This window comes from Diabrotica virgifera, chromosome 7 (assembly GCF_917563875.1).
Source record: "Diabrotica virgifera virgifera chromosome 7, PGI_DIABVI_V3a".
NCBI classification, from domain to species: domain Eukaryota; kingdom Metazoa; phylum Arthropoda; class Insecta; order Coleoptera; family Chrysomelidae; genus Diabrotica; species Diabrotica virgifera.
The window spans coordinates 138,380,375-138,405,041 of NC_065449.1; the positions used below are offsets into that span (position 1 = coordinate 138,380,375).

The following is a 24,667-nucleotide window of genomic DNA, read 5'->3' on the forward strand; positions in this document are numbered from 1 at the left end:
TAATGTATACAGGGTGTCCCAGAGATATGACGTCATCGTTGATTTTCTTAAATGACAACACTGTAATTTTGATAGGGTGTGTAAAGTTATATATAACTGCAAAATATCAAATTTTTATTTTCCACTATTTACAAGATAATAAAAAATAACAAAGTTATGTCTATAATTTGGAATAAATTCAATAGTTCAAATACTAATAATTGTTTTTTTGAAAAAGCTTAGACTTGTCGATTAGTATTTCAAATCGAAATTTTTTACATGCAATAATAATGTATACCCAATTTAGAGATATGTCATCGTTGATTTTCTTAAATGGCAACACTGTCATTTTGATAGGGTGTATAAAGTTATACATAACTGCAAAATATCAATTTTTATTCAGTGTTGCCATTTAAGAAAATCAACGATGACGTCATCTCTAAATTGGGACACCCTGTATACAATATTGTTGTATGTAAAATATTTCGATTCAAGATACTAATCGACAGGTATGAGCATTTTTCAAAAAACAATTAGCATTTGAACTAGTGAATTTATTCCAAATTACACACATAACTTTCTTATTTTTTATTATCTTGTAAATGGTAGGGAATAAAACTTTGATATTTTGCAGTTATGTATAACTTTACACACCCTATCAAAATAGCTATAAAAATTACAGTGTTGCCATTTAAGAAAATCAACGATGACGTCATATCTCTAAATTGAGACACCCTGTATACATTATTACATGTAAAAAATTTCGATTTAAAATACTAATCGACAGGTCTGAGCATTAAAAAAAAAAACAAATAGTATTTGAACTATTGAATTTATTTCAAATTACGGACTCTGTATGTATGAAAATAGGACAAAAGGATTGCACGCTGGAGGTCATATCGCTGGTACCTATGATTAATGTGATTCCTAATACATTTCCAGTGAAAATAATAACTCTTTCATAAGTATTGGCGATTACAGTTTTTTTATATGCGTGTCCGCGAAGATTATAACTCCCAAAATATTTATAATGAAAAGATTTAGTTCATAATAGATGCCGACGAAAACAATTATTTCCCTTTCTGTTTCCGTTTCTGCCCACGAAAACAATTATTTCTGAGAACTTTTTACTAATTATAATTTTCGTGGACCCACAAACAGAAACGATGTTTTTTGACGATACTCCTCAAAAAATAAATTTTTTCGCTAACACTTTATTAGGGGTTATAATTTTCACAATCATATACTCGAAAATAATATTTTTCGCGGCGTTCATTGAAAGTTCTACTCTTAACGGCATTTTTCGGAGTTATACTTTTCGTAGACGGCGGCGATATACTGTATCAAAAATATCAAAAGGCTGACAGCAAATAAGATTGGGAGACGGTATTTCCACTATGGAAATAAAGACTCAAGAACGGAAGACAATGATAACGGAGAGACAAATAAATAGAATTTACTAATTTTACTAGAGATGAGCCATAATTTTGCTTTAAAATAAGTTTATTTTGACGTTCACTTTGGAAATCATTCTCAAAATACAAAATAAACAAATGTGTGAATTATTTGAATAATTTTTTTATTACTAAGTAACAAAATCAAAATTTGTTCAATTTGTATTTTGAGAACGATTTCCGAAGTGGAAATCAGAATATAAAAATAAAATTATTTTGAAGTAAAATTGCGGCTTGTTCCCAATAAAAATAGTAAATTGTATTAGCATGCAACAAGAAAATAGAAGCAACAGAATAAATAGAATGAATGACTCTAGACAGACGGAATATTGTTTTAACCTAGGGCATAATAAAATTGTCAAAGAATATTACTTTGTCATAACCTTTTTAAAGAATATTACTTATTGGAATCGATAGCTAAATTCTTACCTGAACTTTTTATTTGAAACTACTTAAAGTCTTCAAGTATTAAAGAACAAGTCAGGCCCTTTCAATATAATTTTCGTCTTTTGGATGTGGAGATTTCTAATTAATGAAATCATATTTAGATATACAGCCCAATAGTAGGTAAGTATGTGTATCGCCATCCGAGATAGTAACTAATTTCGTTTAAATACTTCAACATGATATTGGTTATGGTAGGGGAGCCCAAGCGGGGAGTTTGCGCATTACTCGAGTGCGTCAGAAACCTTGTACCCTTTAAATGTACCCCTAGCATATTATATGGTCTCTTAATACAGGGGCGTGCGTGTAAGGAAATGGGTGAGTCACAAAGTTTCACAAAAAAAGTGAATACTTCGCGAAATGAACATCAGATCGAAAAACTGAAAAATACATGTTAAATTTGCGATTGAAAATGAATATATAGGACAGGTTGAACGCAGTTACATGGAAGAAATAAATGGTATAAACAAACATTTAATTGAGGAACAGAACAATACCGATTTGATTTAAAATATTTTAATGTTCTCCTAATGCTGAAGTTTACTAAATTTTTTTAATAGTGATCAAATTCCATTCAAATCAACAGCTTTCTGGTTTGTTTATAGCACTTTTAGTAGTTTAAATTTATTCCACCAGAGGTCAGATACTTTGTTTTCAATTGCGAATATATTTCAAAAATCTATCGAATGACACCAAACACGATCGCACGGAGGTGGGATTAAATGGAAACCCTCATTATCCTGTGACGTCATCATTTTTTTTGAGATTTAGAGTCCTTACGTAAAAATAAACTACTTTCGAGACATTTTTTCGAATTACGGATAGATGGCGCCATAATCGGAAAAAAACGATTTTTGGAAACGGAAAATCCCCAATAAAACGGAAAACATAACTTTTTTTGGTTTTAGGACCTAATCTTCACAACCCAATAGATCCCCATGACGCTTAAGTAACAGCAAATTTAGCACCCAAGCCTCTTAGCATTCCCTACTATTACATATTTGTTAAAACATAAAATAAAACCGTACTCACAGTTATACTCGTATTCTTGAGTAATAATCTTATCGTATCGATATTTTCTTTGGAAATTTTTATTAAGTCGACGAATTTGTGACTTTTTTTTTAAGCACAATATTAACCATTTAATCCCTATTCCACGAATATACCACTGTGTTGGATTATTTTGACAACGAATATTTTATTGTGCAAAATATGAAGAACGAAAATAAATTGCAAATTACATTGTTGGTTATTGGAATAATTATTAGGGCCATTTACTTTCGTACTTCTTATGTTGCACACTGAAATATTCGTTGTCGCGATAATCCAAAACAGTCGTATGTTGGTGGAATGAACCATATAAATGCTTTCTAAAAAGTCGGGCATGACTGATTTATCTAGATGAAACAGATTAATGTGTGAATATGAATTTTCATTAAATAGTATTTGTAGAAGATGCATATTTCAAATTATGTAGAAATTGCGATAAGTCTTGGGTAGACATGATTTATTCGTTCATCCAAAATTGGGCAGCAAAAGAATTAAAACAATTTGCTTCTCGTTTTTTATCGGTGGTTGTCGTTATTCACATGTAGCCAAATTGTTCTTTTTTATAATGTATCTATACATTTCTTGACATATCACTAATTCAGTAACTTCCTTAACTTGGCAAGTAATTCTACTTTAAACATTTATTAATAAAGCAGCTATAAATTAATTCATTATGACGCATAATATAAAATAGTTGAAAAATCACTGTCACGTCTAACGCACCTCAATATTTTATCGGTTAAATGCGCGAAGTGGTGGGCGTTCTAGATATTACAACGATCTATTGGACGATTAGAATCAGGACTGCATTCCGCAAAAGGTTAAACATGATTTCTAGTTCCAGTCAACTTTTTTAATAAGTTTCAATATTTTTCAAAATAAAGGCACTTTCCATACCTACCTTCATTCTCTATAAAATGATTTATCACTTTTGTAAGAGGTACCTATCGGAATTAAAGGACTTATGTGGTTCATGCATGACGGTGCTGTTCCACATGTTGCAGTAGTAACACGGGAGTTTTTAAAATAACGTTTTCTCTGACTGTTGAGATAAGATGTCTACTTGTATTGACGCCCCAAGGTCACCTGAACAGGCATTAAGTTTTAGTGTCGTGAGATATTTAAAATCGATAGTGCAAACCGTACAATTGAAGACAATATGTTTGGCCTCTTTTCTGCATTTCCACAGAACCATGTTGCTATTTCCATCTCGTAAGAGTTGTCTAAGAGCATTTTTGAATAGAGAGTAGAAGCTGGTAATAACATTTTGCTTGCCTTCTTGCTTGACAGATTCTTTGGACAGGTTCCGGCGCCATTTACATCTTTAACCCTGTTTCAAGTAACAAGTGTCGATGTTACACTAGCCCAGGGGGACCGAAAGCTTAACGTACTTTCCGAGGCATGGTGAACAGTATCATTTTTAGAAATGAAAAATGGATTGTCTGTGCCGGGGCTCGAATCCGGGCGCTCTGGCTTATGAGGTCAGTTGTCATGGCGCTGAGCTACGGCTGTTCACTGTAGTATAGTTTGTCCGATAAAAGTAGTATTGGCTCCTGCTTTAGCCAGACTATCAGCAGTCTCATTATCAATAACTTTATGGCGTCCATAATAAAGTTACTTTGTTGTGCTCCGCCAGTTGCTTAGAGTTATACAATTATATATGTTTAACAAAGATTGATAAATGGAGGAGACGTAAATATTAGAAAAGCCGACCCCACAAAGGAATAAAGACAAAGAGAGCGATGATGACTAATGGAGGTGCATGAGGAAAAAAATTTTCTCCAAACATGAAAAAGACAAAATAAATGTAACATATAAATATAAATGAAGACTTAATCCTTTCAGTCACCATGTTCGTTTAAACGAACATCAACTTTTCATAAGCGCCAACCATAGCTAATTCTCATTTTTTTACATTGAATCACCATGATAGTCTCAAAGACAATCGTCTCTGTACGTTGTACTAGGAATATTGTCCCGCTTGTTTTGAAGAGCTCAGTTTCGTTGATGAGTACCGCATGGTAACACATGCTTTGAGGTTAGCTCCAATTCGTGAAATTTCATTTGTGTTTAAACTTATAGGTAAAGTTAAAATCTGATTATAAAATTATTTTATAGGTACTTACTTTTTTAGGTAGTTAGTTTTTACATGTATGCATGTACAAAATCATAAAGAATATTAGATACTTCATATAGTTTCATACAAAAAAATCATGTTATTTTAAACGAACATGGTGGCTCAAAGGTTACTTAATTTTCAGATTTCTTATTTCGAAAACATTTCTAGAAAGCCACTAACTTAAGCTGAACTCCTTGATATTATCAATAATTTGTCAGATATCGAAGTTATAAGCGATGATGAGGAAGATGATGAATTACAGAAGTCACAGGATACCTCAGATGTTGATAATTCTAATTTAGAAGGTAAATTATCAAGTAATACCATCAAGGGATACCAATAAAAAAAATTTAGGACGTCCATTAAGCACCAATCGATCTTGTACACCACCATCCACTAAAAAATTGAAGATGGAATAAAGGACATTAACCCGGCACTTGCCACGTGGCTTTGCAAGGCGTCAACTGCCACGTGGGGTGCTCACAGCACCCCTTAAAAATTTTTTGTGATCTACTTGTTTAAAAAACAAAATAATGTGTTGAGTAACACAAGAATATAAAAAAAACATGTTTTATTTACTTATTAGCCACTAATATGTTATAAAAGTTAAAAAATAAAATGAAAAAGGTGTTAAAAAAAAGCAAATTAGCAAGTACCAAGCCGTAATAAATGAAGTGAAGTAAAATATCTAAAAAATTGAGATTTAGTGAGTATAGAGTCTATGTTAATAATTTAAATCAGTTATTTCAATAAATAATGTAAATTTGACCTGTTTATCAAAAATATAAAAAAAATTAAAACTTAAAGTGCCAGATGATGACACCCCAATTCGACTTTAGAGCTACAAGTTCAGAATGACACTAAATAACCACTTTAAACGCTAACACATCTATGCTATATAATATTATGGAAAGCTAGTATGACGTACAGCATGGTTACCAAACTTGAAATACCAAATATTTGATAAAAATGTGTTATGGGGTGCTAGTAGCACCCCACGTGGCAGATGCCGGGTTAAGAGAAATGGTTTTGAGAAATCGTTTTGACGGCGTGGATCATTTGCCCATATTTGACAAGAGCAAGCAAGCTGCTCACAGGTGTAAAGACACACATTAGTTTTAGTAGATGCAAAGTTCTTTTATGTATTGTCAGTGAACGCAATTGTTTCATTGATTTTAATTCAAAATATATTTTTTTACTGTTGTTCTGAAGCTATTTCCTTATGGCATTTTTATAATTAACTATTTAGCTGGGAAATAAGCCACAACTAAATTGAAAAAATAATTTTATTTTTTTATAATATTTTTTTACGATTTTTTGGGTATTTCTTTTACATGCGCGACTCTTAAGTCACCTTGGTTGTTTTAACAAACATCAATTTTTCGAAAAAAAATTGTTTTTATAAGAAATTTTTTTTGTTAAATCTCTAAATTTTTTTGTTAAAGTTTAAAATTTTTATCTCTGCAAACAGAAACTCATGACTGAAAGAGTTAAAATAGAAAGCAATCTAAGAGAACGTGTAATAAGAAGAATACACTTCGGGTCCCATTTATTGAATATCAAAAGACAAATGTATCAAAAACTTACATACAAAACTAAACATATTAAACTATTAGAAAATAAATGAAAAAGGTAGGCAAGTTTGACCTGGATTAATCACCTCATTATTCTTTTGCGAGTAGATCATCATAAATATTTTGCTAGGATTTGCAAACTTAGAAGGCAGAATAACGAAATTACTTTTAATTTTGTAAAACTTTATAACGAATTTGTCCAATTTTATTTTATAAATGTAATTATTGTGGCGAAAAGATTCTACTACTAAACTATAGTAAAACAAATGTTGCAAAATACAACCTTCAGAGATCATAAAAACCTAAAAATTAGCGATTTATGCCATAACCTATTGTTTTTAATCTTGTTACTGCAAATTATTTTAAATGAGATAGATTCGCTAAAAATAGCCTCCGCAACACCGTCAGTATGCTAGAATATTACTGTGCATGGGCTGGATCGTTCGTTTTCAGATGACATACAATAAAACAAAAGTAACAACTAATGTACATTTATTAATTTAATATCTGATCGACCGATGCATACATGCATGCTAAGATCAAAAAAATCTCAGCATTAAATTAAAATTAAAAAATCTGAACAAACAAGTACAATGAGTTTTGGACTTAAATAATAGGTTACATACACATAAAAATAGTATCACTGCGAGGGCTTCTTCTTAAAAAAAAAATAAATAAATAAAATACTTTCGAACTTTGTTTAGAAATTTCGAAAAAAAATAAACAATGGTGCTCGGACGATTTTTTACAAAAGTGGTAAGTGATCAAAGCGGTCATAGTTATGTTAATTTTCACATAACAGTTAAAGTATTAACAGTTTAGTACTTACTGGAAGACCAAGATTTTGATATAAAAATCATATTGAACATTTAGTGAAGCATTTTCCATTGTCAATTCACATAAATGAACTTTTAACTAAAATTGGTTTTGGAAAAATATTTATTATGATAAAAAAAATACAAAGAATATTTATTGTCTAATGAATTAAATGGTTAAGTACTTTGGATTTAAATCATTATATTCAGATACTATTTTGCTTTGAACACCTACATAAAAAATCCTGTAAGTGACGAGACAAAAATATAAAACTTACGAATTGAAAGCCCCGCCACAACACCATACAAAATATGCCTTTATAAGGAACCGGATTAAGGTCTTGTAACAAACAACAATTATAAAAAAATAACACAATATTGCAAATCTGAGCCAGTTCCTAGAATTAAAGAAAACAAAACTAATAAATATGTAGGACACCACATATTTTAATTTATATTGGCCCTCTCTCAAAATATCTCGTAACAAAACATTTAAAACGTGCGTTGTTTTAAATGAAACTAAAAATAGTAATTAAACAGTATGTCTACTAGATGCAAGAAACAAAGGTTATGTGGATAAAACCCATTGGCAATTTTATAAAGAAAGAAAATAGTTGACCCCATTTGACAGTATCAATTATTAGTTTTATAGCAATGATCACATAAAATTAAATTTCGAATAATTTACGAAACAGTTATAATAATCCCGGCTAGAATTATAGATTATTAAAATATGAAGAATTGTTGAATAAAATATTGTGACGAAATAGATGTGGCTTATGAAGTTTAAACCACCTAATATTGATTATTTGATCTCGTAACTCCATTTAAAAATAGATTTTAACCTTGCCAGCCCAGTTCTTATTGTAATAATGGAACTAGTCAACATATAAAATCTAACACAAAAGTTAGAAGGAGAAAACCTGAATATTAAAAATATATTACAAAATTTTAAAATATAAACATTTTTTAATCTAGTAGACATTGAAATGTAATTCAATTATTGATTCGTTGACAAGTATTATGGAAAACTATTAAATTCTAGGAAATCGCCCGTTTTTAAATATTTTTGATTTTCAAACGCTTGAAGTATCGACCGAGCTCAAATGTTCAACACGATACCTGTTGTAAGATACATATGGAGTCCTAGTTAGATCGTTATCAGTTAGTACGCGCGTTCTGTTGGGTACCACGCCGTCACATCTACCCATCAGCCAATCTGTACACTGCTTCACTTGAATGTCACTAACATGCTCGCTAGTCCATTCTTTCAGCCACGAGCGGAAGCGACCCGCTTTTTTTCTCGTTACCTGGGGATGAGACTGTAAAAAAAATAAACATTAGGTACTATATAGTATAAAGCATCATAAAATGGTTGTTTTAGACACTACTAATAGTATGGTTCTTCTCATAGGCTTTTTTTCAGTGTGACGCAAGTGACAGAAAAAAGGCATGTCGTGATACATACACATGTATAACAGTTATTCCAGTTGTTGATAGATGGCGCTATAATCGAAAAAAAAAATATTTAGGTTTACCGATTTACTGATTATTTACCTATTACATATCTGTACGACAATAATTTAAAGTTCTTCTCAGTCTTTCAGTGTGTCATTAATGATAATATATGATTTTAATAATGTAGAGAATCATATCATAGCATGACATTTCAATTAAAACTGACAGTTATCAGAATCGTAATCGTAATTTGGTATAAAAACAAATCAATTGTGTTTATTTCATTTATAAAAAGGTATGTTCTTTGATTTGTATAGTTTTATAAATTGTACAGATTATAGTCGTATAGATAATACATAAATAATTTTTTGTTCGATTATAGCGCGATTTATCAACAACTACAATAAATGTTATAAATGATTTTAATCACTAATCGCGTTAATCACGGACGTACTTTTTTCTGCCACTTCCAACTTAATGCGTTAGAAAGAAATCGAAAAACTGTGACGCACTGAAAGATGCCTATGAGAAGGAGAATAACTATTGGGGCTTAGTAAAGAAATTAAGAACTTCGTATTGTGGATAGTTTATTTTTATTATTTCGTAAGTAACTTAAAAAAAAGTAACTATTAACTTTTAAATCTTTGAGAGTAATACTAAATTTTTGACTATTCATTAAATTCTAAATAAGTAGAATTTATTAGTATTACTGGATCTAGAAATTGGCAAAAATTGTAATTTTTTTTCCACCGTTAATAAGTGTGACACATACTTTCCAATTTCTGACTTCGGGTTTTTATTATCCGTCATATTTCAATAAATCTTAATAGAAAAATGAATGTGTTAATTTTGTTTTCTTTCTTTGAGTTCTCGAGATATTTCTAATAGGCCCTTTATCTGCCTCACCCTGTATATATATATATATATATATATATATATATAAAAATAAATAAGCAAAATCATTGGCTAATACTGTATATATATATATATATATATATATATATATATATATATATATATATATATATTGTCAAATCTAAAAAACTAAAGATAATAAACATATTTATATATAATTACAATTACCTTTCTTGCTCGGTGGAAGGCACTTATGTTGTATAGATAACTATCTTTTTGTATGGTGAACATAATTTTCGAGTCTTGAACATTAAATTTACATTCTGTTTCGTCATTAACCTCATAACCAGGATGATGTGTATGATCTCTTAGAGGTACTGTCCTTTCATTAAGCTTTCTTTCGATGGCATCTAGAATATTGAAACTTTTTCCATCTGTCTTTTTATTCTCTCCAAGTGATTCGTCATCTCTATTTGATTGGTGATTTTTAATTTGGCGCCTGTTCTTACTGGAACAATTCACCACTTTTCTCTGATACAGCCTGAGATTTCGATGCAAGTACACAGGTGATCTAGGCTTTGCTTCATCAACAATATTGGCATAATGTTCCTTGTAATCGCTCCACTTTTTTCCATCTTCAACTTTCTTCATGTCATCTGAATCAGTATCTAGGAGTTCAATCGTCATTCTACAGTCTTCCTTATAGATAAAAATTTTAAAACAATTTTCTTCTTGGACTGCCTTTTCAGCTGTTCGTTGGTAAGCCATTTCCTGGTATACCTGTCAAATAATTATTGATGCTTAATAACAATGGATATAAAAAAACTATTTAAAAACATACAGTGCTAGCCAAACGTCCCCCCTCGTATCTTTTGAACGGTTATACTTAAGTAGTGAAATTTGGAGGAAATAAACGGAGGTAGGCTTCTCAAATAGTCATAACAAGTGACGTAATAGTGACACGATAACGTTAAGGTATGTATAGATATGCGCCGTGCGTTCTTGGCACCGACAGAAGTTGGATCGTGTACGCACCGTTTGTGTGTCACTTGAAAACACGTACTAACGCGTACTAATCTAACGAACCCGCCACGAACGGCGCGAAGTGTTCGGCGCGCATATTTATACGTATCTTAACAGAGCCACTTTAGCTGATATAATTTTAAGTGGGACCTTATGGCAAGTGATATATTCTCATTTTAAAGATATTGAAAATATGTACTTATTCAATCATGCATTTTGTTTGGGTTGAAGTTGATTTTGATGAATAAATTAAATAAATGCTAAAATTGTAGTTTTGCATTTAATTAATGAAGATTCAAACGTCCGGATCAATATTACAGAGTAATGGGGAAATATATGAAGATGCATGCAGTAGAATTAGGGTTGAATGGATGAAATGGAAGGAACCGGGTGGTGTGTTGTGTGACAGAAAAATTTCAATAAAGCTGAAGGTAAAATTCTATAAATCAGCCATAAGACCGGCTATGATGTATAGAACTGAATGTTGGTAAGTTAAAAGAAAGAGGAACAACAAATGCATGTGGAAGAAATGAGAATGTTTCGTTGGATGAGTGTATTGACAAAAAAGATAAAATTAAAAATGAGTATATTAGGGGAAGTCTAGGGGTTGCATCAATTGATGCCCAAATGGGGGACCATAAATCTAATTCACAAAATCATAACACTAACACCAATTTTTTTTCAACCAAGGCTAAAAAACCTGTAAACAGTTGTCTTTAACAAACATGAACTGAATTATTAAATCTACGTCTCCAATACTCCATTCTGAGAAAGGTTTCTGAAAAAGACCTTCAGCGTCTCTGAATTGAGCTAAAATCAGTATCCAAAATCTCTGTCCTATTAAATAAAAAAACTTCGATCAGAAATTCATGTTTCATAAGTATAAATAAATTCAAAAATAAATATATACAGTATGGTGCAAATGAAAGGAATAAATTCGTTATTTCGTAAACCAGACACTTTAAGGGAAAATCCCGAAACAGGTCGATTTTTATTTTTAAATTATGATATTTTGGCATATATGTCATACTAGTGACATCATCCATGTAGGCGTGATGACGTAATCGATAATTTTTTTAATGAGAATAGGGGTCGTGTGCTAGCTTATTTGAAAGACTATTCAATTCTCTATGCAGTAATACATATAAACATTTACATAATTATTTATACAGGGAGTTCAATTTTTTTTAAATTAAATTATTTGACAAAGAAAAAAAAGAATGTATGTAATTTATTTAATTCAAAATACATTTTACTGCTATCAGAAATCAGACAATAATGTTTACACATACCCAAACCTATATGGAATCATCTGATATTTCTTATTATTTCGGGCGTTAAAAAACGAACACGCGGAGTCAAACAATATTTATTTTAAAGCAATTTAATAACAAATAAATAACAATTAAATAAAACAATAAAGTATTTAACAAACAAATTGAATCTAGTTGTTTTACAGTCAATAGCATAAAAAATTTCAATGTAAAACGAATAATGTTTAAATTGTTTTTATTTATTTCTTTTGTTTTTCTTGGTAGTCAGTGTTATCACCTCTAGTCCTTATGCAAGCTTCAGTTTGCGTGGGCACGCTCCTAATCAAATTATCAACATTTTATTGTGGTAGGTTGCTCCATCCTTCAAGAGCAGCTTGTACTAGCCGTGCGGTGTTTTGTGGATTATCTCGGCGAGCTCTAAATTTTCTTTTAGGCATATCCCACAAATACTCTATAGGGTTAAGCTCGGGTGAGCAAGCAGGCCATTCCAAACAAGGGATACCTTCTGCTTCAATGATGTCTCTAGTCAATCTAATGGTATGTGGAGGTCCATTATCATGCAAGAAAATTAAATTTTCTCCCGTTGCACCTTTCTAGAGCCTAACTACAGGTTATCAACATACCTGTGAGCTCTTAAAGTTGATTGGATGAAAACTAAAGGAGTTTTTTACGGATCACAATTCCTCTCCAGAACATTACACTTCCCCTTGTATATTTGTGAACAGAACTGACAATTTTCGTTCTTGCTTGTCTTCCTCGACCTCTAAGTACACGATTTCGTGGGTCATCTGATTTTACACAAATCCCGACTTTTTCTGAAAATAGCACATTTTGTCAATTTCCAATGTTCCAGTTTTGGTGGGGAAGACACCAATTTTTATAACTGTCTCCTGCTGTATACTTCTCGGCACGAACTCTTCTTATCGTTTCAACTGAAAAGGTTACACCTGTAGCTTCCAAAAGCTGCCTTTGGAGCTACAGATGAGTGTCTTCCAGCTGATTGGACAATTAAACGATCGTGGCGAGCCGTTATCACTTTTTGGTGACTTTTTCTTACTTTATTTTTGAGCTTTCTTAGTCCTGTTACCTAGCATAGGTTTTGGACAGAACGCCCTGTGTTACGCCTAGCTCTACTGCTATGTCCCTCTGAGAACATTACTTGGTCCACAAGACCAATAATCTTTCCCCGTTGAAAGTTCTATAACCCCACATGACGCATATTTTCATATTTGGACGCAAAAGTTAGTTTATTTATTTTCGTTCAATTTGCATCTCAAGCAAATAACCTATACCGTACCGAGCTGTACTACTTGATTGCCTTATAGATTTGTTTATTTTCAATAAAAACCTTCATTCTTCGCAACAATAACAAGTTTTTTCAAAAGAAATAAATATTACTTAGAAATGCATGGTAATTCCATATAAGTTTGGGTGTGTGTATATCACAAATAAACATTGCTTTTCGCTTAAATTAAATGTTCAAACTTCCAAGAGGCAAGTGGCTGGCGGGAGCTGTCTTGAACATTGAATTTAATCGAAAAGCAATGTTTATATCTGAAATAAACATTTTTTTTTGTTTTCGGGAAGCAGTAAAATGCATTTCGAGTTAAGTAAATTATATACATTCTTTTTTTATGAAATAATTTAATTAAACAATTTTTTCGACACCCTGTACAAATAGTTATGTAAATGTTTATATTACTAAATATAGAATTGAATGACCTAGCACACGACCCCTATTCCTATTTAAAAAAATCATCGATTACGTCATCACGCCCAGACGGATGGCGTCACTAGTATGACATATATACCAAAATATCATAATTTAAAAACAAAAATCGACCTATTTCGGGATTTTTCCTTAAAGTCACCAGTTTACGAAATAACGAAATTACTCTTTTCATTTGCACCATACTGTATATATTTTATGCCTTCTAATAATTCTAATCCCAATGTTTCAAATATCTCCAAAATGCTTCCTCCTTTAATTTACCCTCTTCTTCTTACAACGCATATTCTACCTCTCCATTTCCTCAACTTTCAGACAAGAAACGTTTAGACCAGGGGTGGCCAACCTTTTTGGCAGCCGGGCCAAAATTAGGAAACACAATTTCGCACCGGGCCGCACTACTAAATAATCTTATGTAGCTAAGTAACGAACAAAAAAAACATCATTTTTGAAGATATTTTTAAAAACAAAACAAATTTCTTAGTAAAACAATTTAATGAAAAAATAAAAGCACACATTTTTTGTTTTATGTATCATTTTCCTAACTGAACAAATTTGTAAATTAATGAGATACCTGACTTTGTTTAGTAGAACTAAGCTCATCATTATTAACCCCGACTGAAGTCGTTGCTACACGCAGACAGTTTTCTAGATGAACATCGGTAATCCGTGTTCTGATATGGGATTTAATACGCTTCATCCTACTAAAATGTTTCCAAATAATGACATCATGAACAGAGCATGTTTGTAAAATGTAGCCAAATGTCAAAAATAGCCAAAAAATGTAGTAAAATTGAATTCTTCCAAGCCAACCTGATCAAATTTTTCTTTCAGCTGTGCATCACATTGCATTTCGCAACATTCCATTTGTAAATGTCCCGGCAAGGAATTTATGTCTGTTGAAAATGGTGTTGCAAATGCAGAAAAAAGCAGATAATGCTTTTTGAAATCTTGGAATCTGTTTTAGAATTCGACTTTTAAATCAGATATCAAAGATGCGTGTTTAGTTGCTGTCTCCGATGTGATATCTGGTCGTTCAAAGTGTAGTAAAATGAGTGAAGTTTTTAGTTTGGAGCTACTGTTCCAAAAGCCCTAGTTTTATTTGAAACGCAGATATAAGATCATACATGCCATTAATAAATCGATCTTTGCCTTGTAGACGAGTATTGAGTTCATTTAAGTGGCTAGTTATATCTACCAGAAATGCAAAGTCGGAAACCCACTCGTCGTCTTGAAACTCTGAAATACTCTTTGATTTGCTTTCAAAAAATGATTATATTTCTTGCCTCAAATTAAAAACTCCTTTTAACATTTTTACACGGGTCAGCCATCTTACTTCTGCATAAAATATAACATCTCCATATTCTGATTCGAAGGACTTGAGAAATTCTTGAAATTGACGGTGATTCAAAGCTTGTGAGTTAATAAAGTTCACTATTTTGATAACTACCTTCATAACATGGTCCATTTTGGGAGATTTGGCACACAAATTCTCTTGATGAATAAATACATAATGCAATGAAAATTCAGCATCGAGGTATTGCCTACTTTACAGGCCTCGTTTTCCATTGCTGGAGCACCATCAGTTGTGAAGCCCACAACTGGTTTAGTTGCAATGAAAAGGGATTGAGTGTGGTGTGAACGGCCTCTAATAAATCTCGTGACTTATTGATATCCTTAGTGGAAATAATGCTGCTAGTTCTTCAGTTTTATTAAAATAGGCATCAACACCTCTGATAAAGCACCATTGCACTTGTGCGGTATCCGTCATATCGGTGCTTTCATCCAATGCCAGAAAATAATATATGAACTCAGATGCGCCATTTTTTAACTTATCTTCGACATGTTTTCCAATATCATCCACACGCCTTGTAATAGTTTGACAAGGTAGGCTTATTTTTGAGAATTCCTTTTTCTTTTCTGGACATAAAAATTTCAGCGACACTGTCCAAACACTCCTTAACAATTTCACCGTCTGAAAAAGGCTTTGATTTTTTTGCTAGGATTGCAGCTACTGCATAACTCGCTTTTACATAACATGTTGACTTTGAACTCGCTCTTGTAAATACTTGTTGTTCTGCAGAAAGTTTTCTTTTTAAGCTATTGACCTGGTCCTGTCGAAACTGTTCTTTGTACTTGTCGAACTTATTTACATGTTTAAATAATGTCATAACGACGTTTAGTGTTGTACTCTTTAATAAAAGAAACTGATTCATTAAACATATTGGTTTTAGTTTGTTATTTGCTATGCTATTGGCATAGCTTCGCGGGCCACAAGCTGACAGTTGACGGGCCGCATGCGGCCCGCGGGCCGCTGGTTGGCCACCCTTGGTTTAGACCATTTCAAAACTCTTAAATCAATCAAAACCAAAGATAAATGCAACAATTTTATCGTTAGCAAAGCAGACAAAGGAATTTGTCTAATAATTCTAGACCACACCCTTTACATTGATAGTCACTACATTTCTCTCTATAACTTCACTTTAATCCCTGAATATCGTTCCAAAAGTCCATAAATAACCACAAACCGTTTACAGAATTTTTCTCAGAACAATTTGCCCTTGTTATATACATAAAGAGGACATCCCTATTCGTTCAGTTGTTTGCTTCATAAACACTTTTTTCATTCTTTCGAAATTTATGCTCAAACAACAAGACGAAATTCCCCCCTAGCTTTTCAGTCAAAAACACCAGTCGTCTAGTCAATAAACTCCAGCAAATCAAGCTTTATCCAAACATTACCATCCTTTCATTTGATGTTAGCAATCTTTTACTTCTGTCCCTAAACAAGAAACTATTAATCTGGTACACTCCCTTCTATTACCATGTCTACTACTAATTAAATTATTGCAATTATGTCTAGCTCAAGACTTTTTGTATTCAACAATAAACATTACAGACAATCTGATGGTTTAGCCATGGGCAGCTGCCTACCTCCTCTCCTAGCTGATATTTTCATGGATCATTTGGAATACATGCATATCATAAAAAATCCTGAAATTCTCCAGTGGTTTTACAAGAAAGAGTTAAATATCCTTCGTCAAATAGCTTTCAATAATTGTTATGATCCCAACATTATAAACAAACTCATTCCCAAAAGACAGCTTAGGGTCTTGAGACAGGCTGCGTTCCCTGGAAATTTGACCACCTAGCCCATTTATGCGTTTTTACCTTTCCACCAAGAGAGTCTTTCTGGTGATATTGCAAGTATTATAAAAAGATCAGTTAATAACATCCACATTTCTTTAAAAGTACCCAATAATTTAGGACAGTCTCTTTGATTGTGATGCTACACATATAGGAAGAACCTGTAGATCACTTGCTTCTCACTTTTTCGAATACACTAGAAGATAGAACACTTCTTCCTTCTCCCAACATCTAAAACAAATCAACAATACTCTTAATAATCCAGAAGATGTCTCTCTACTGCACAACATTCCGCAGAAAAATTTGTTAAGATTGGACACGTACAAAGACCTAGAAATAATCAAAGAAAAGCAAGGAAGCCCTAACTGTGTTAACCTTCATGTCTTTCCATCGTGACTTTCAACCTTTACATCGCCAACTTTTTCATAACCCGTATTATAATTTTACCCCCACCTTCTTTTGCTTTTCCTTCACGCTTCATCTACTTGACTACATCTACTCTACTCCTAATCGATTTGGTATAAACAAAGAATACAGCACCCAGTTGGGTGCTGTATTGTTTGGTATAAATCACAATTATCTACTTCTCATTCTCATCTAATTATTCTCATTCAATCATCTATACTCATTTAAATTATCGATACCCATTCATCCACCTGCATTTCTATTATTAACAATTTTAATCTCTAGCCCATCAGCCCCCTATTTCTCAATATGTTTAACTCTCATTCCATCTATTCAATCAGTCACATCAATAACACAATTACATCACAACCCCTATTCACACTCTATTTCTCCCCCCCTTTCAGTAGAATGGTAGGGGAGCCCAAGCAGGGATTTTTGCAGTTACTCGAGCGCGTTAGATTATCATATGGGGAGAAACCTGGTACCCTGCAGATGTACCTCTACCATATATTGGCTCTTAACACAGGGGAGTTCGTTAAGGAGGGCCGGAAAAAAAAATATATCCTTAAAAAAACTCGAAATTGTCAGATTAAGATAAGGTAAGTTAAGTACACGCAAACGAGTGTATATTTAAAAAATCTGACGATTTGAATGGGGCGTAAGGAAATGGGTGAGTCAAAAAATTTCACAAAACAAAAGCGAATATTTCACAAAATGAACGTCAGATCGAAAAACTTAAGTTTTCAATATTTTTCAAAAATCTATCGAATAAACATCAGATCAAAAAACTGCAAAATACACTTATTCAGTATTTTTGAAAAATCTATCGAATGATACCAAACACGACCCCCCAAGTAGGTGGGGTGGGGGGTTACTCTAAAATCTTAAATAGGAGCCCCAAATTTTTATTGCAGATTTGGATTCTTTGCGTAAAAATAAGTAACTTTTATTCAAAACATTTTGTCGAATTATTGATAGATGGCGCTATAATCGGAAAAAACGATTGTTGGAAATGGAAAATTAAATTAAAAAATGGCAAGTCCCCACTAAAATGGAAAACTTTTCTTGGTTTTAGGACCTAATAATCACAACTCAATAGGTCCCCACAGCGCTCGAGTGACTGCACATTTAGCATACTTTGCTCCTCTACCATAATGACCACCATCCTTCTAAATTATTAACTTGGTAACATACAAATTTAAAATTTTTCGAGGTTAGAGTCTTTATAACGCCACTTTAAAAAATGTACAAATTATTATTCATCAGGTACCAGATGTTTATAACATTAAGGGCCTTAATTATCTCTAACTTTAAAATCACTTAATATACCAACATTAGAAAATCGTCGTTTAATGCTAGATTTGGTTTTTCTTTTCAAGATTGTAAACGGAATGATAGATTCGCCGCAAATTTTGCAGAGAATAGGTCTTAGGGTTACTCAAAGGTGCACAAGATCTAAGGACGTTTTTCACTTAGAATTCCAACAAACAAACTATTGTCTAAATATACCTATAAGACGAATGTGCCAAAATACAATGTAGGCTGTCACTGTAAACTGTCATTTATAGACCAAAAGGCAGCGCTGAAAAATCTATTTGAATTTACTAAAGCTAGATTTTTCACAGTTGATTACTGTGAGTGTGTAGAGAAACATACTGCGGTCGGTCAAGCGAAACGTAGAACATGGGTTACTGAGAGGGCATCAAAGTTGCTTTCCTACGAAGGTAATTATTTCCATTTACTAAGGCTGAAAATCAGTACACACGTTCTAAATTAAATATAAATAAAAGTTATTATAGTCGGTCAGCTGTATGACGGGACAGAGCCGGTCGGTCGGCCGCAATAGTCGATTGAGGAAATGAAGCATTTTGGCTCGCAATTTTTTCGTCCAGCATGGATTTACTTGAAATTTTCACAGAAGGTAGGGAATAGTCCAAGGATCATTTTATATATCATACCGCTATCATAGGCTAAAACCTTGGGGTGGTTGCCACCCCATCTCGGGGGTGGGAATTTTTTATTACATTTTAACCATGTAATTCGATAAAACGTGATTCTAAGAAAAAAATATTTTTTACATTTTCTTCGTAAAACTAATATTTTTCGAGTTATTCGCGCTTGAAAATAAGTTTTTCGACGAAAAAATCGACTTTTTTAGACGGTTCTTTGAGAATACCTCGAAAAATATGCATTTAATCAAAAAAACTGTAGATATCGAAATTGTATCCTTTAGTAACGCAAATCAAATTCTTTTCCTATGATATCTTTAAGACCAATACAAACCGAGATACGGCATGCATGTTCAAGGTTAGCTTTTTTCTTCAAATGCATAATTTGAAATATTCAAAGCCAAATAATGGGAAAAATGTGCATTTTTCGAGGAAAACTTAAATAATTTTTTTTCAAGTATACAAATAGACCTTTCAAAGAAAAATAATAAAACCTTCCTAATTCAAAATTGGTCTTCACCTTTCTGTAGTTCCTTTTATATTTATATCATAAATACACTCAAGGAGTTTGACCTATTTAAAATGCCTAATTTTGGAAAAATTGGAGTTTAAACAAAAATTGATTTTTTACAATTTGGTATTTTTTACCTTTTACTTCAAAATATCTCCGAAAATACTGAAGATACGAAAAAAATTAAAAATTACTAAATTGTAGCATTTTTAATGACTAAAATTACCCTTTGCATAGATTTTCATTACAGTAAACAGTTAGCCAGTTAGCTGTTTAAACCTCTATTTACCAAACACCCCCTTATTCGAGCCCTTTAAACCCGCCCCAATTAAAAACTAAGGGATCTTACGGAATTTAATTTACAGTCTTATAGCTCTTTAAAAATCCTACAAAATCATTTTTGAAGAAACTTTTTGTCGCCAAAAATGTATAGAATATTTTTTGAGGTATTCTCAAAAAACCCTCTTTGTCGAAAAACTGTTATTTTCAAGCGCGAATAACTTGAAAAATATTAGTTTTACGAAGAAAATGTAAAAAACATTTTTTTCTTACAATCACATTTTCCATCGAATTACATGGTTAAAATGTAATAAAAAATTCCCACCCCGAGATGGGGTGGCAACCACCCCAAGGTTTTAGCGTATGATAGCGGCATGATATAGAAAATGATCCTTGGACTATTCCCTACCTTCTGTGAAAATTTCAAGTAAATCCGTGCTGGACGAAAAAATTGCGAGCCAAAATGCTTCATTTCCTCAATCGACTATTGGGGCCGACCGACCGGCTCTGTCCCGTCATACAGCTGACCGACTATAATAACTTTTATTTATATTTAATTTAGAATGTGTGTACTGATTTTCAGCCTTAGTAAATGGAAATAATTACCTTCGTAGGAAAGCAACTTTGATACCCCCTCAGTAACCCCTGTTCTACGTTTCGCTTGACCAACCGCAGTATGTTCCTCTACACACTCACAGTAATGAACTGTGAAAAATCTAGCTTTAGTAAATTCAAATAGATTTTTCAGCACTGCCTCTCCGTCTATTAGGCATTTATTCTATTTATTTGTCTTGTGTAAATTGTATGTAATTATCATTGAGTTCTAAAACTGTTAATATGATATGAATTATTTAATGATTGTAATTATTGTAATTGGTATAACCGTAAATAAACTATTTATTTATTTAACTTATTAATTTACTCTTTATCCCACCCTCCTCCCACTACTGTCACAGTTTCCAAGGCAGTGCTGAAAAATCTAGCTTTAGTAAATTCAAATAGATTTTTCAGCACTGCCTCTCCGTCTATTAGGCATTTATTCTATTTATTTGTCTTGTGTAAATTGTATGTAATTATTATTGAGTTCTAAAACTGTTAATATGATATGAATTATTTAATGATTGTAATTATTGTAATTGGTATAACCGTAAATAAACTATTTATTTATTTATTTAACTTATTAATTTACTCTTTATCCCACCCTCCTCCCACTACTGTCACAGTTTCCAAGGGTTCGGTGTCACAAGTGCTCTCAGCCTCCCAAGCCTCTAAGAATTAGTCACTACCATTTTAATATCCATTCATAAATTGTTAAAATAAAAATAAACGGTTTCATTTTAATTCAATTCGAGTATCTTACTATCCTCTGACACATGTTTCTAGGTTTACCCGTCATTAAAGAGGCTTTGTAAGAAGACAGAATCGAATCAAAACGCACCGACTGGTTGGTAAATATATTTGAATATTATACCAACGTATGCGTTTGATCCATTTGTCCATTTTGTTTGATCCATCCAAACACTTATTCCAATAAGATTAATACCTAAGAAATTTACACCTAAATTTTTTTTCAGTGTTACCAAACATAAAACGACTTTCTAAGGTTACTAATAATTTTAATAATCCCTTAATTCTAATATTTTTTCTCTTTATTCTATTAATTATCCCTTTAATTAAGAAAATCTATATCTATCGAAACTGGATTAATGACGAAAGTCTATGCTAGAAAAAAAACCTGTATCACCTTAACGACTGAGATGTTTTTAAGTACATATAAAAGGGAATCTTATTTTCTTGTAATTTCTTGTATCATCTTTTAAATTAGGTTTTTTTTAAGTTTTTCTCATATTTACGTTTATATAGACATTTAATGCCATTATTTATAGCAATCTTATGTTTTATATATCTTAAAATGACATTCAAACAATTACTAGGTGAATGGCGAAGAGGTAAATGCGCACCTTTTCCCGTAAAAGCAATATACAGGGTGTAACAAAAATGCAGGTCATAAATTTAATCACATATTCTGGGACCAAAAATAGTTCGATTGAACCTAACTTACCTTAGTACAAATGTGCACATAAAAAAGTTACAGCCCTTTGAAGTTACAAAATGAAAATCGATTTTTTCCAATATATCGAAAACTATTAGAGATTTTTTATTGAAAATGAACATGTGGCATTCTTATGGCACTAGTATCTTCAATTTTATGGGGGTTTTGTACCTTTAACCCCCCCCCCAAACTTTTGTGTACGTTCCAATTTAATTATTATTGTAGTACCATTAGTTAAACACAATGTTTTAAAAACTTTTTTGCCTCTTAGTACTTTTTCGAAAAGTTAGTTTTTATCGAGATATTTTGAATATTTGTCAAATCCACCACATATTTGTAGTATATGAATATACGATTATAGAGACTTGGTAAAAATATGAAAATTTAGTACACAAACATTTGGGGGGTTTAAAGGCACAAAACCCCATAATTTTTTTATGTAAACATATTAAAAAAGAAGCCGCATCTCAATAAAAACTGCCTTATCGAAAAAATATTAAGAGGCAAAAAAGTTTTGAAAATACTGAATTTAACTAATGGTACCACAATAATAATTTAATTGGCACGTACACAAAAGTTTGGGGGGGGGGGGGGTTTAAGGGAACAAACCCCCATAAAATTTTTAGGGGTGCACAAATTTCACTATAATTTTTCTTTAAAATGTTCCTGGCATAAGAATGCCACATGTCTATTTTAAATAAAAAATCTCTAATAGTTTTCGATATATTCGATAAAATCGATTTTCATTTTGTAACTTCAAAGGGCTATAACTTTTTTTATGTGCATATTTGTACTAAGGTAAGTTAGGTTAATTCCAACTATTTTTGGTCCCAGAATATGTACTTTAATTTATGACCTGTATTTTTTTACACCTTGGATACAGGTCATTGAGAGTATACGACTTCCACTTGTAATGTAATGGATAACATACTTCCACCATTTGACCAAAATGTGAAATATACTAATATCAGGTTTTATTTTCGCCAGCATACAAACAATGTATATTTGTTGATCATTTTACAATAGGGTCATGTGTTCAACAATGAACCACAGGTACACAATGAACCAATCAATCTTTCGTTAGTAATACGCATTTTAGAAAAACGCCGGCACCACTGTACGAATGTACTAGATAACCTAGAACTAAATCCCAGTTGTTGTTTTGCCACCACCAAACCTGCACGTGTTATAACGGATTATATGAATTTGAACACATCGAGTAAAATTTTGAAGGCAAACATTTTCGCTTTTATTTCTTACATGCGTGAATTATTTTAATTTATTTTCTGTGGTACGGTACATTGATACATTAGTTAGTGTTTGGGTATGTAACTCTAAAATACACTGTTGCAGATAATGAATTATTGGTTGTTGATTGTTACAAAGTGCGGTACGTACAGTAGTCCGTGAGTCTTTACCCGTGCGTCATTAATACCTGGCGAGATAAAACCAATGAACTGTCAATACGGATGGAATAGGCACAAAGACAACTAATGCAGCCACGATACAAGAGAGAGGTCCTAGAGAGAGACAGACAAGGTGGTGGAAACTTTGACAGGCCGTGTAATTTGAGTTGCCTATATCAACTGAAATCGGGGAAATATAAAAGTCTAAATATAAAAGTAACATAAAAACATAATCAAGGACTTCTTCGCTTTGTATAAAACAGTCACTAATTTAGTATTTAAATAGTTTTAAAATTATTTAACTCCCAAATACTTTAGGAAAGTAGGTATTTGTTTTGATAAATACAAATAACAATTCTGAAAAGTATCTAAACACCAAGTATGGCACTGTGTACTCTATTTATCCCCTAAATACAAAAAAGTGGTTAAATTTTGAAATATGTACTGCCAATCAGCATTAGGCCTTAGCCAAGTTAAAATATAAGTTAAAATATTCAACGAACTGTAAATACTGATTAAATCGGGTCCATTTATATAGGCAACTCAAATTACACGGCCTGTCAAATTCTCCAACACCTTGTCTGTCTCTCTCTAGGACCTCTCTCTTGTATGTTGGTGTCAATCTTGCTTCACTATTTGAATGGGACATGGCCATTCCATCCGTATTGACAGTTCATTGGATAAAACACATACTTTTTATCTAGCATCATTCTCTTCCACGCATAAAACTCATGACAAACCAGCTGCCGTTTGTTATTAAGTAAAAACATGTTATTTTTATGAACCGTCTAGACTCAGTGCAGTGAAAAGAGATAGGTACAGAAAAAGACGATTCGGTATGTTTTCATATTTTAAGCACAATTTGTTTGACGTTTCTGCTTTGTTTACTTTTGTGGCTGTCAGTGTGTTGAATTTTTTGCGGTTTTTGTCGAATTTTTGTGTTTTGAAGTTTCTTTATATTACACAAACAATTGTTTTCACAACTAATTTTATATTGGGCTTTGAAATTTTAGGGTAAATAATTATATTTTGGCAATTAATATTTAAAACATACAAAGCTAACGTCATTCACACAGTAAAGAAATGATTGTGTTTAGATTTCCGTCAAAGTAAAATAACAAAAATAAAATATGTTATTGAATT

The 24,667-nt window shown here is 32.2% G+C and overlaps 1 protein-coding gene across 3 annotated transcripts in view; it reads right to left on the bottom strand.

Annotated features, from left to right (window-relative positions):
- Window positions 1–7,095: 7,095 nt before the first annotated feature.
- Window positions 7,096–24,667, bottom strand: part of LOC114331034 (paired amphipathic helix protein Sin3b) — a 125,151-nt gene continuing 107,579 nt past the window's right edge. For all 3 annotated transcript variants that reach the window (XM_028280494.2, XM_028280495.2, XM_028280496.2), the window contains exons 11-12: window positions 9,977–10,528; window positions 7,096–8,757 (exon numbers count right to left, since the gene is read on the bottom strand). In XM_028280494.2, the coding sequence (XP_028136295.1) occupies window positions 8,512–8,757; window positions 9,977–10,528 (798 nt within the window). In that variant the 3' untranslated portion in view covers window positions 7,096–8,511. The remainder of the gene's footprint in view (window positions 8,758–9,976; window positions 10,529–24,667) is intronic.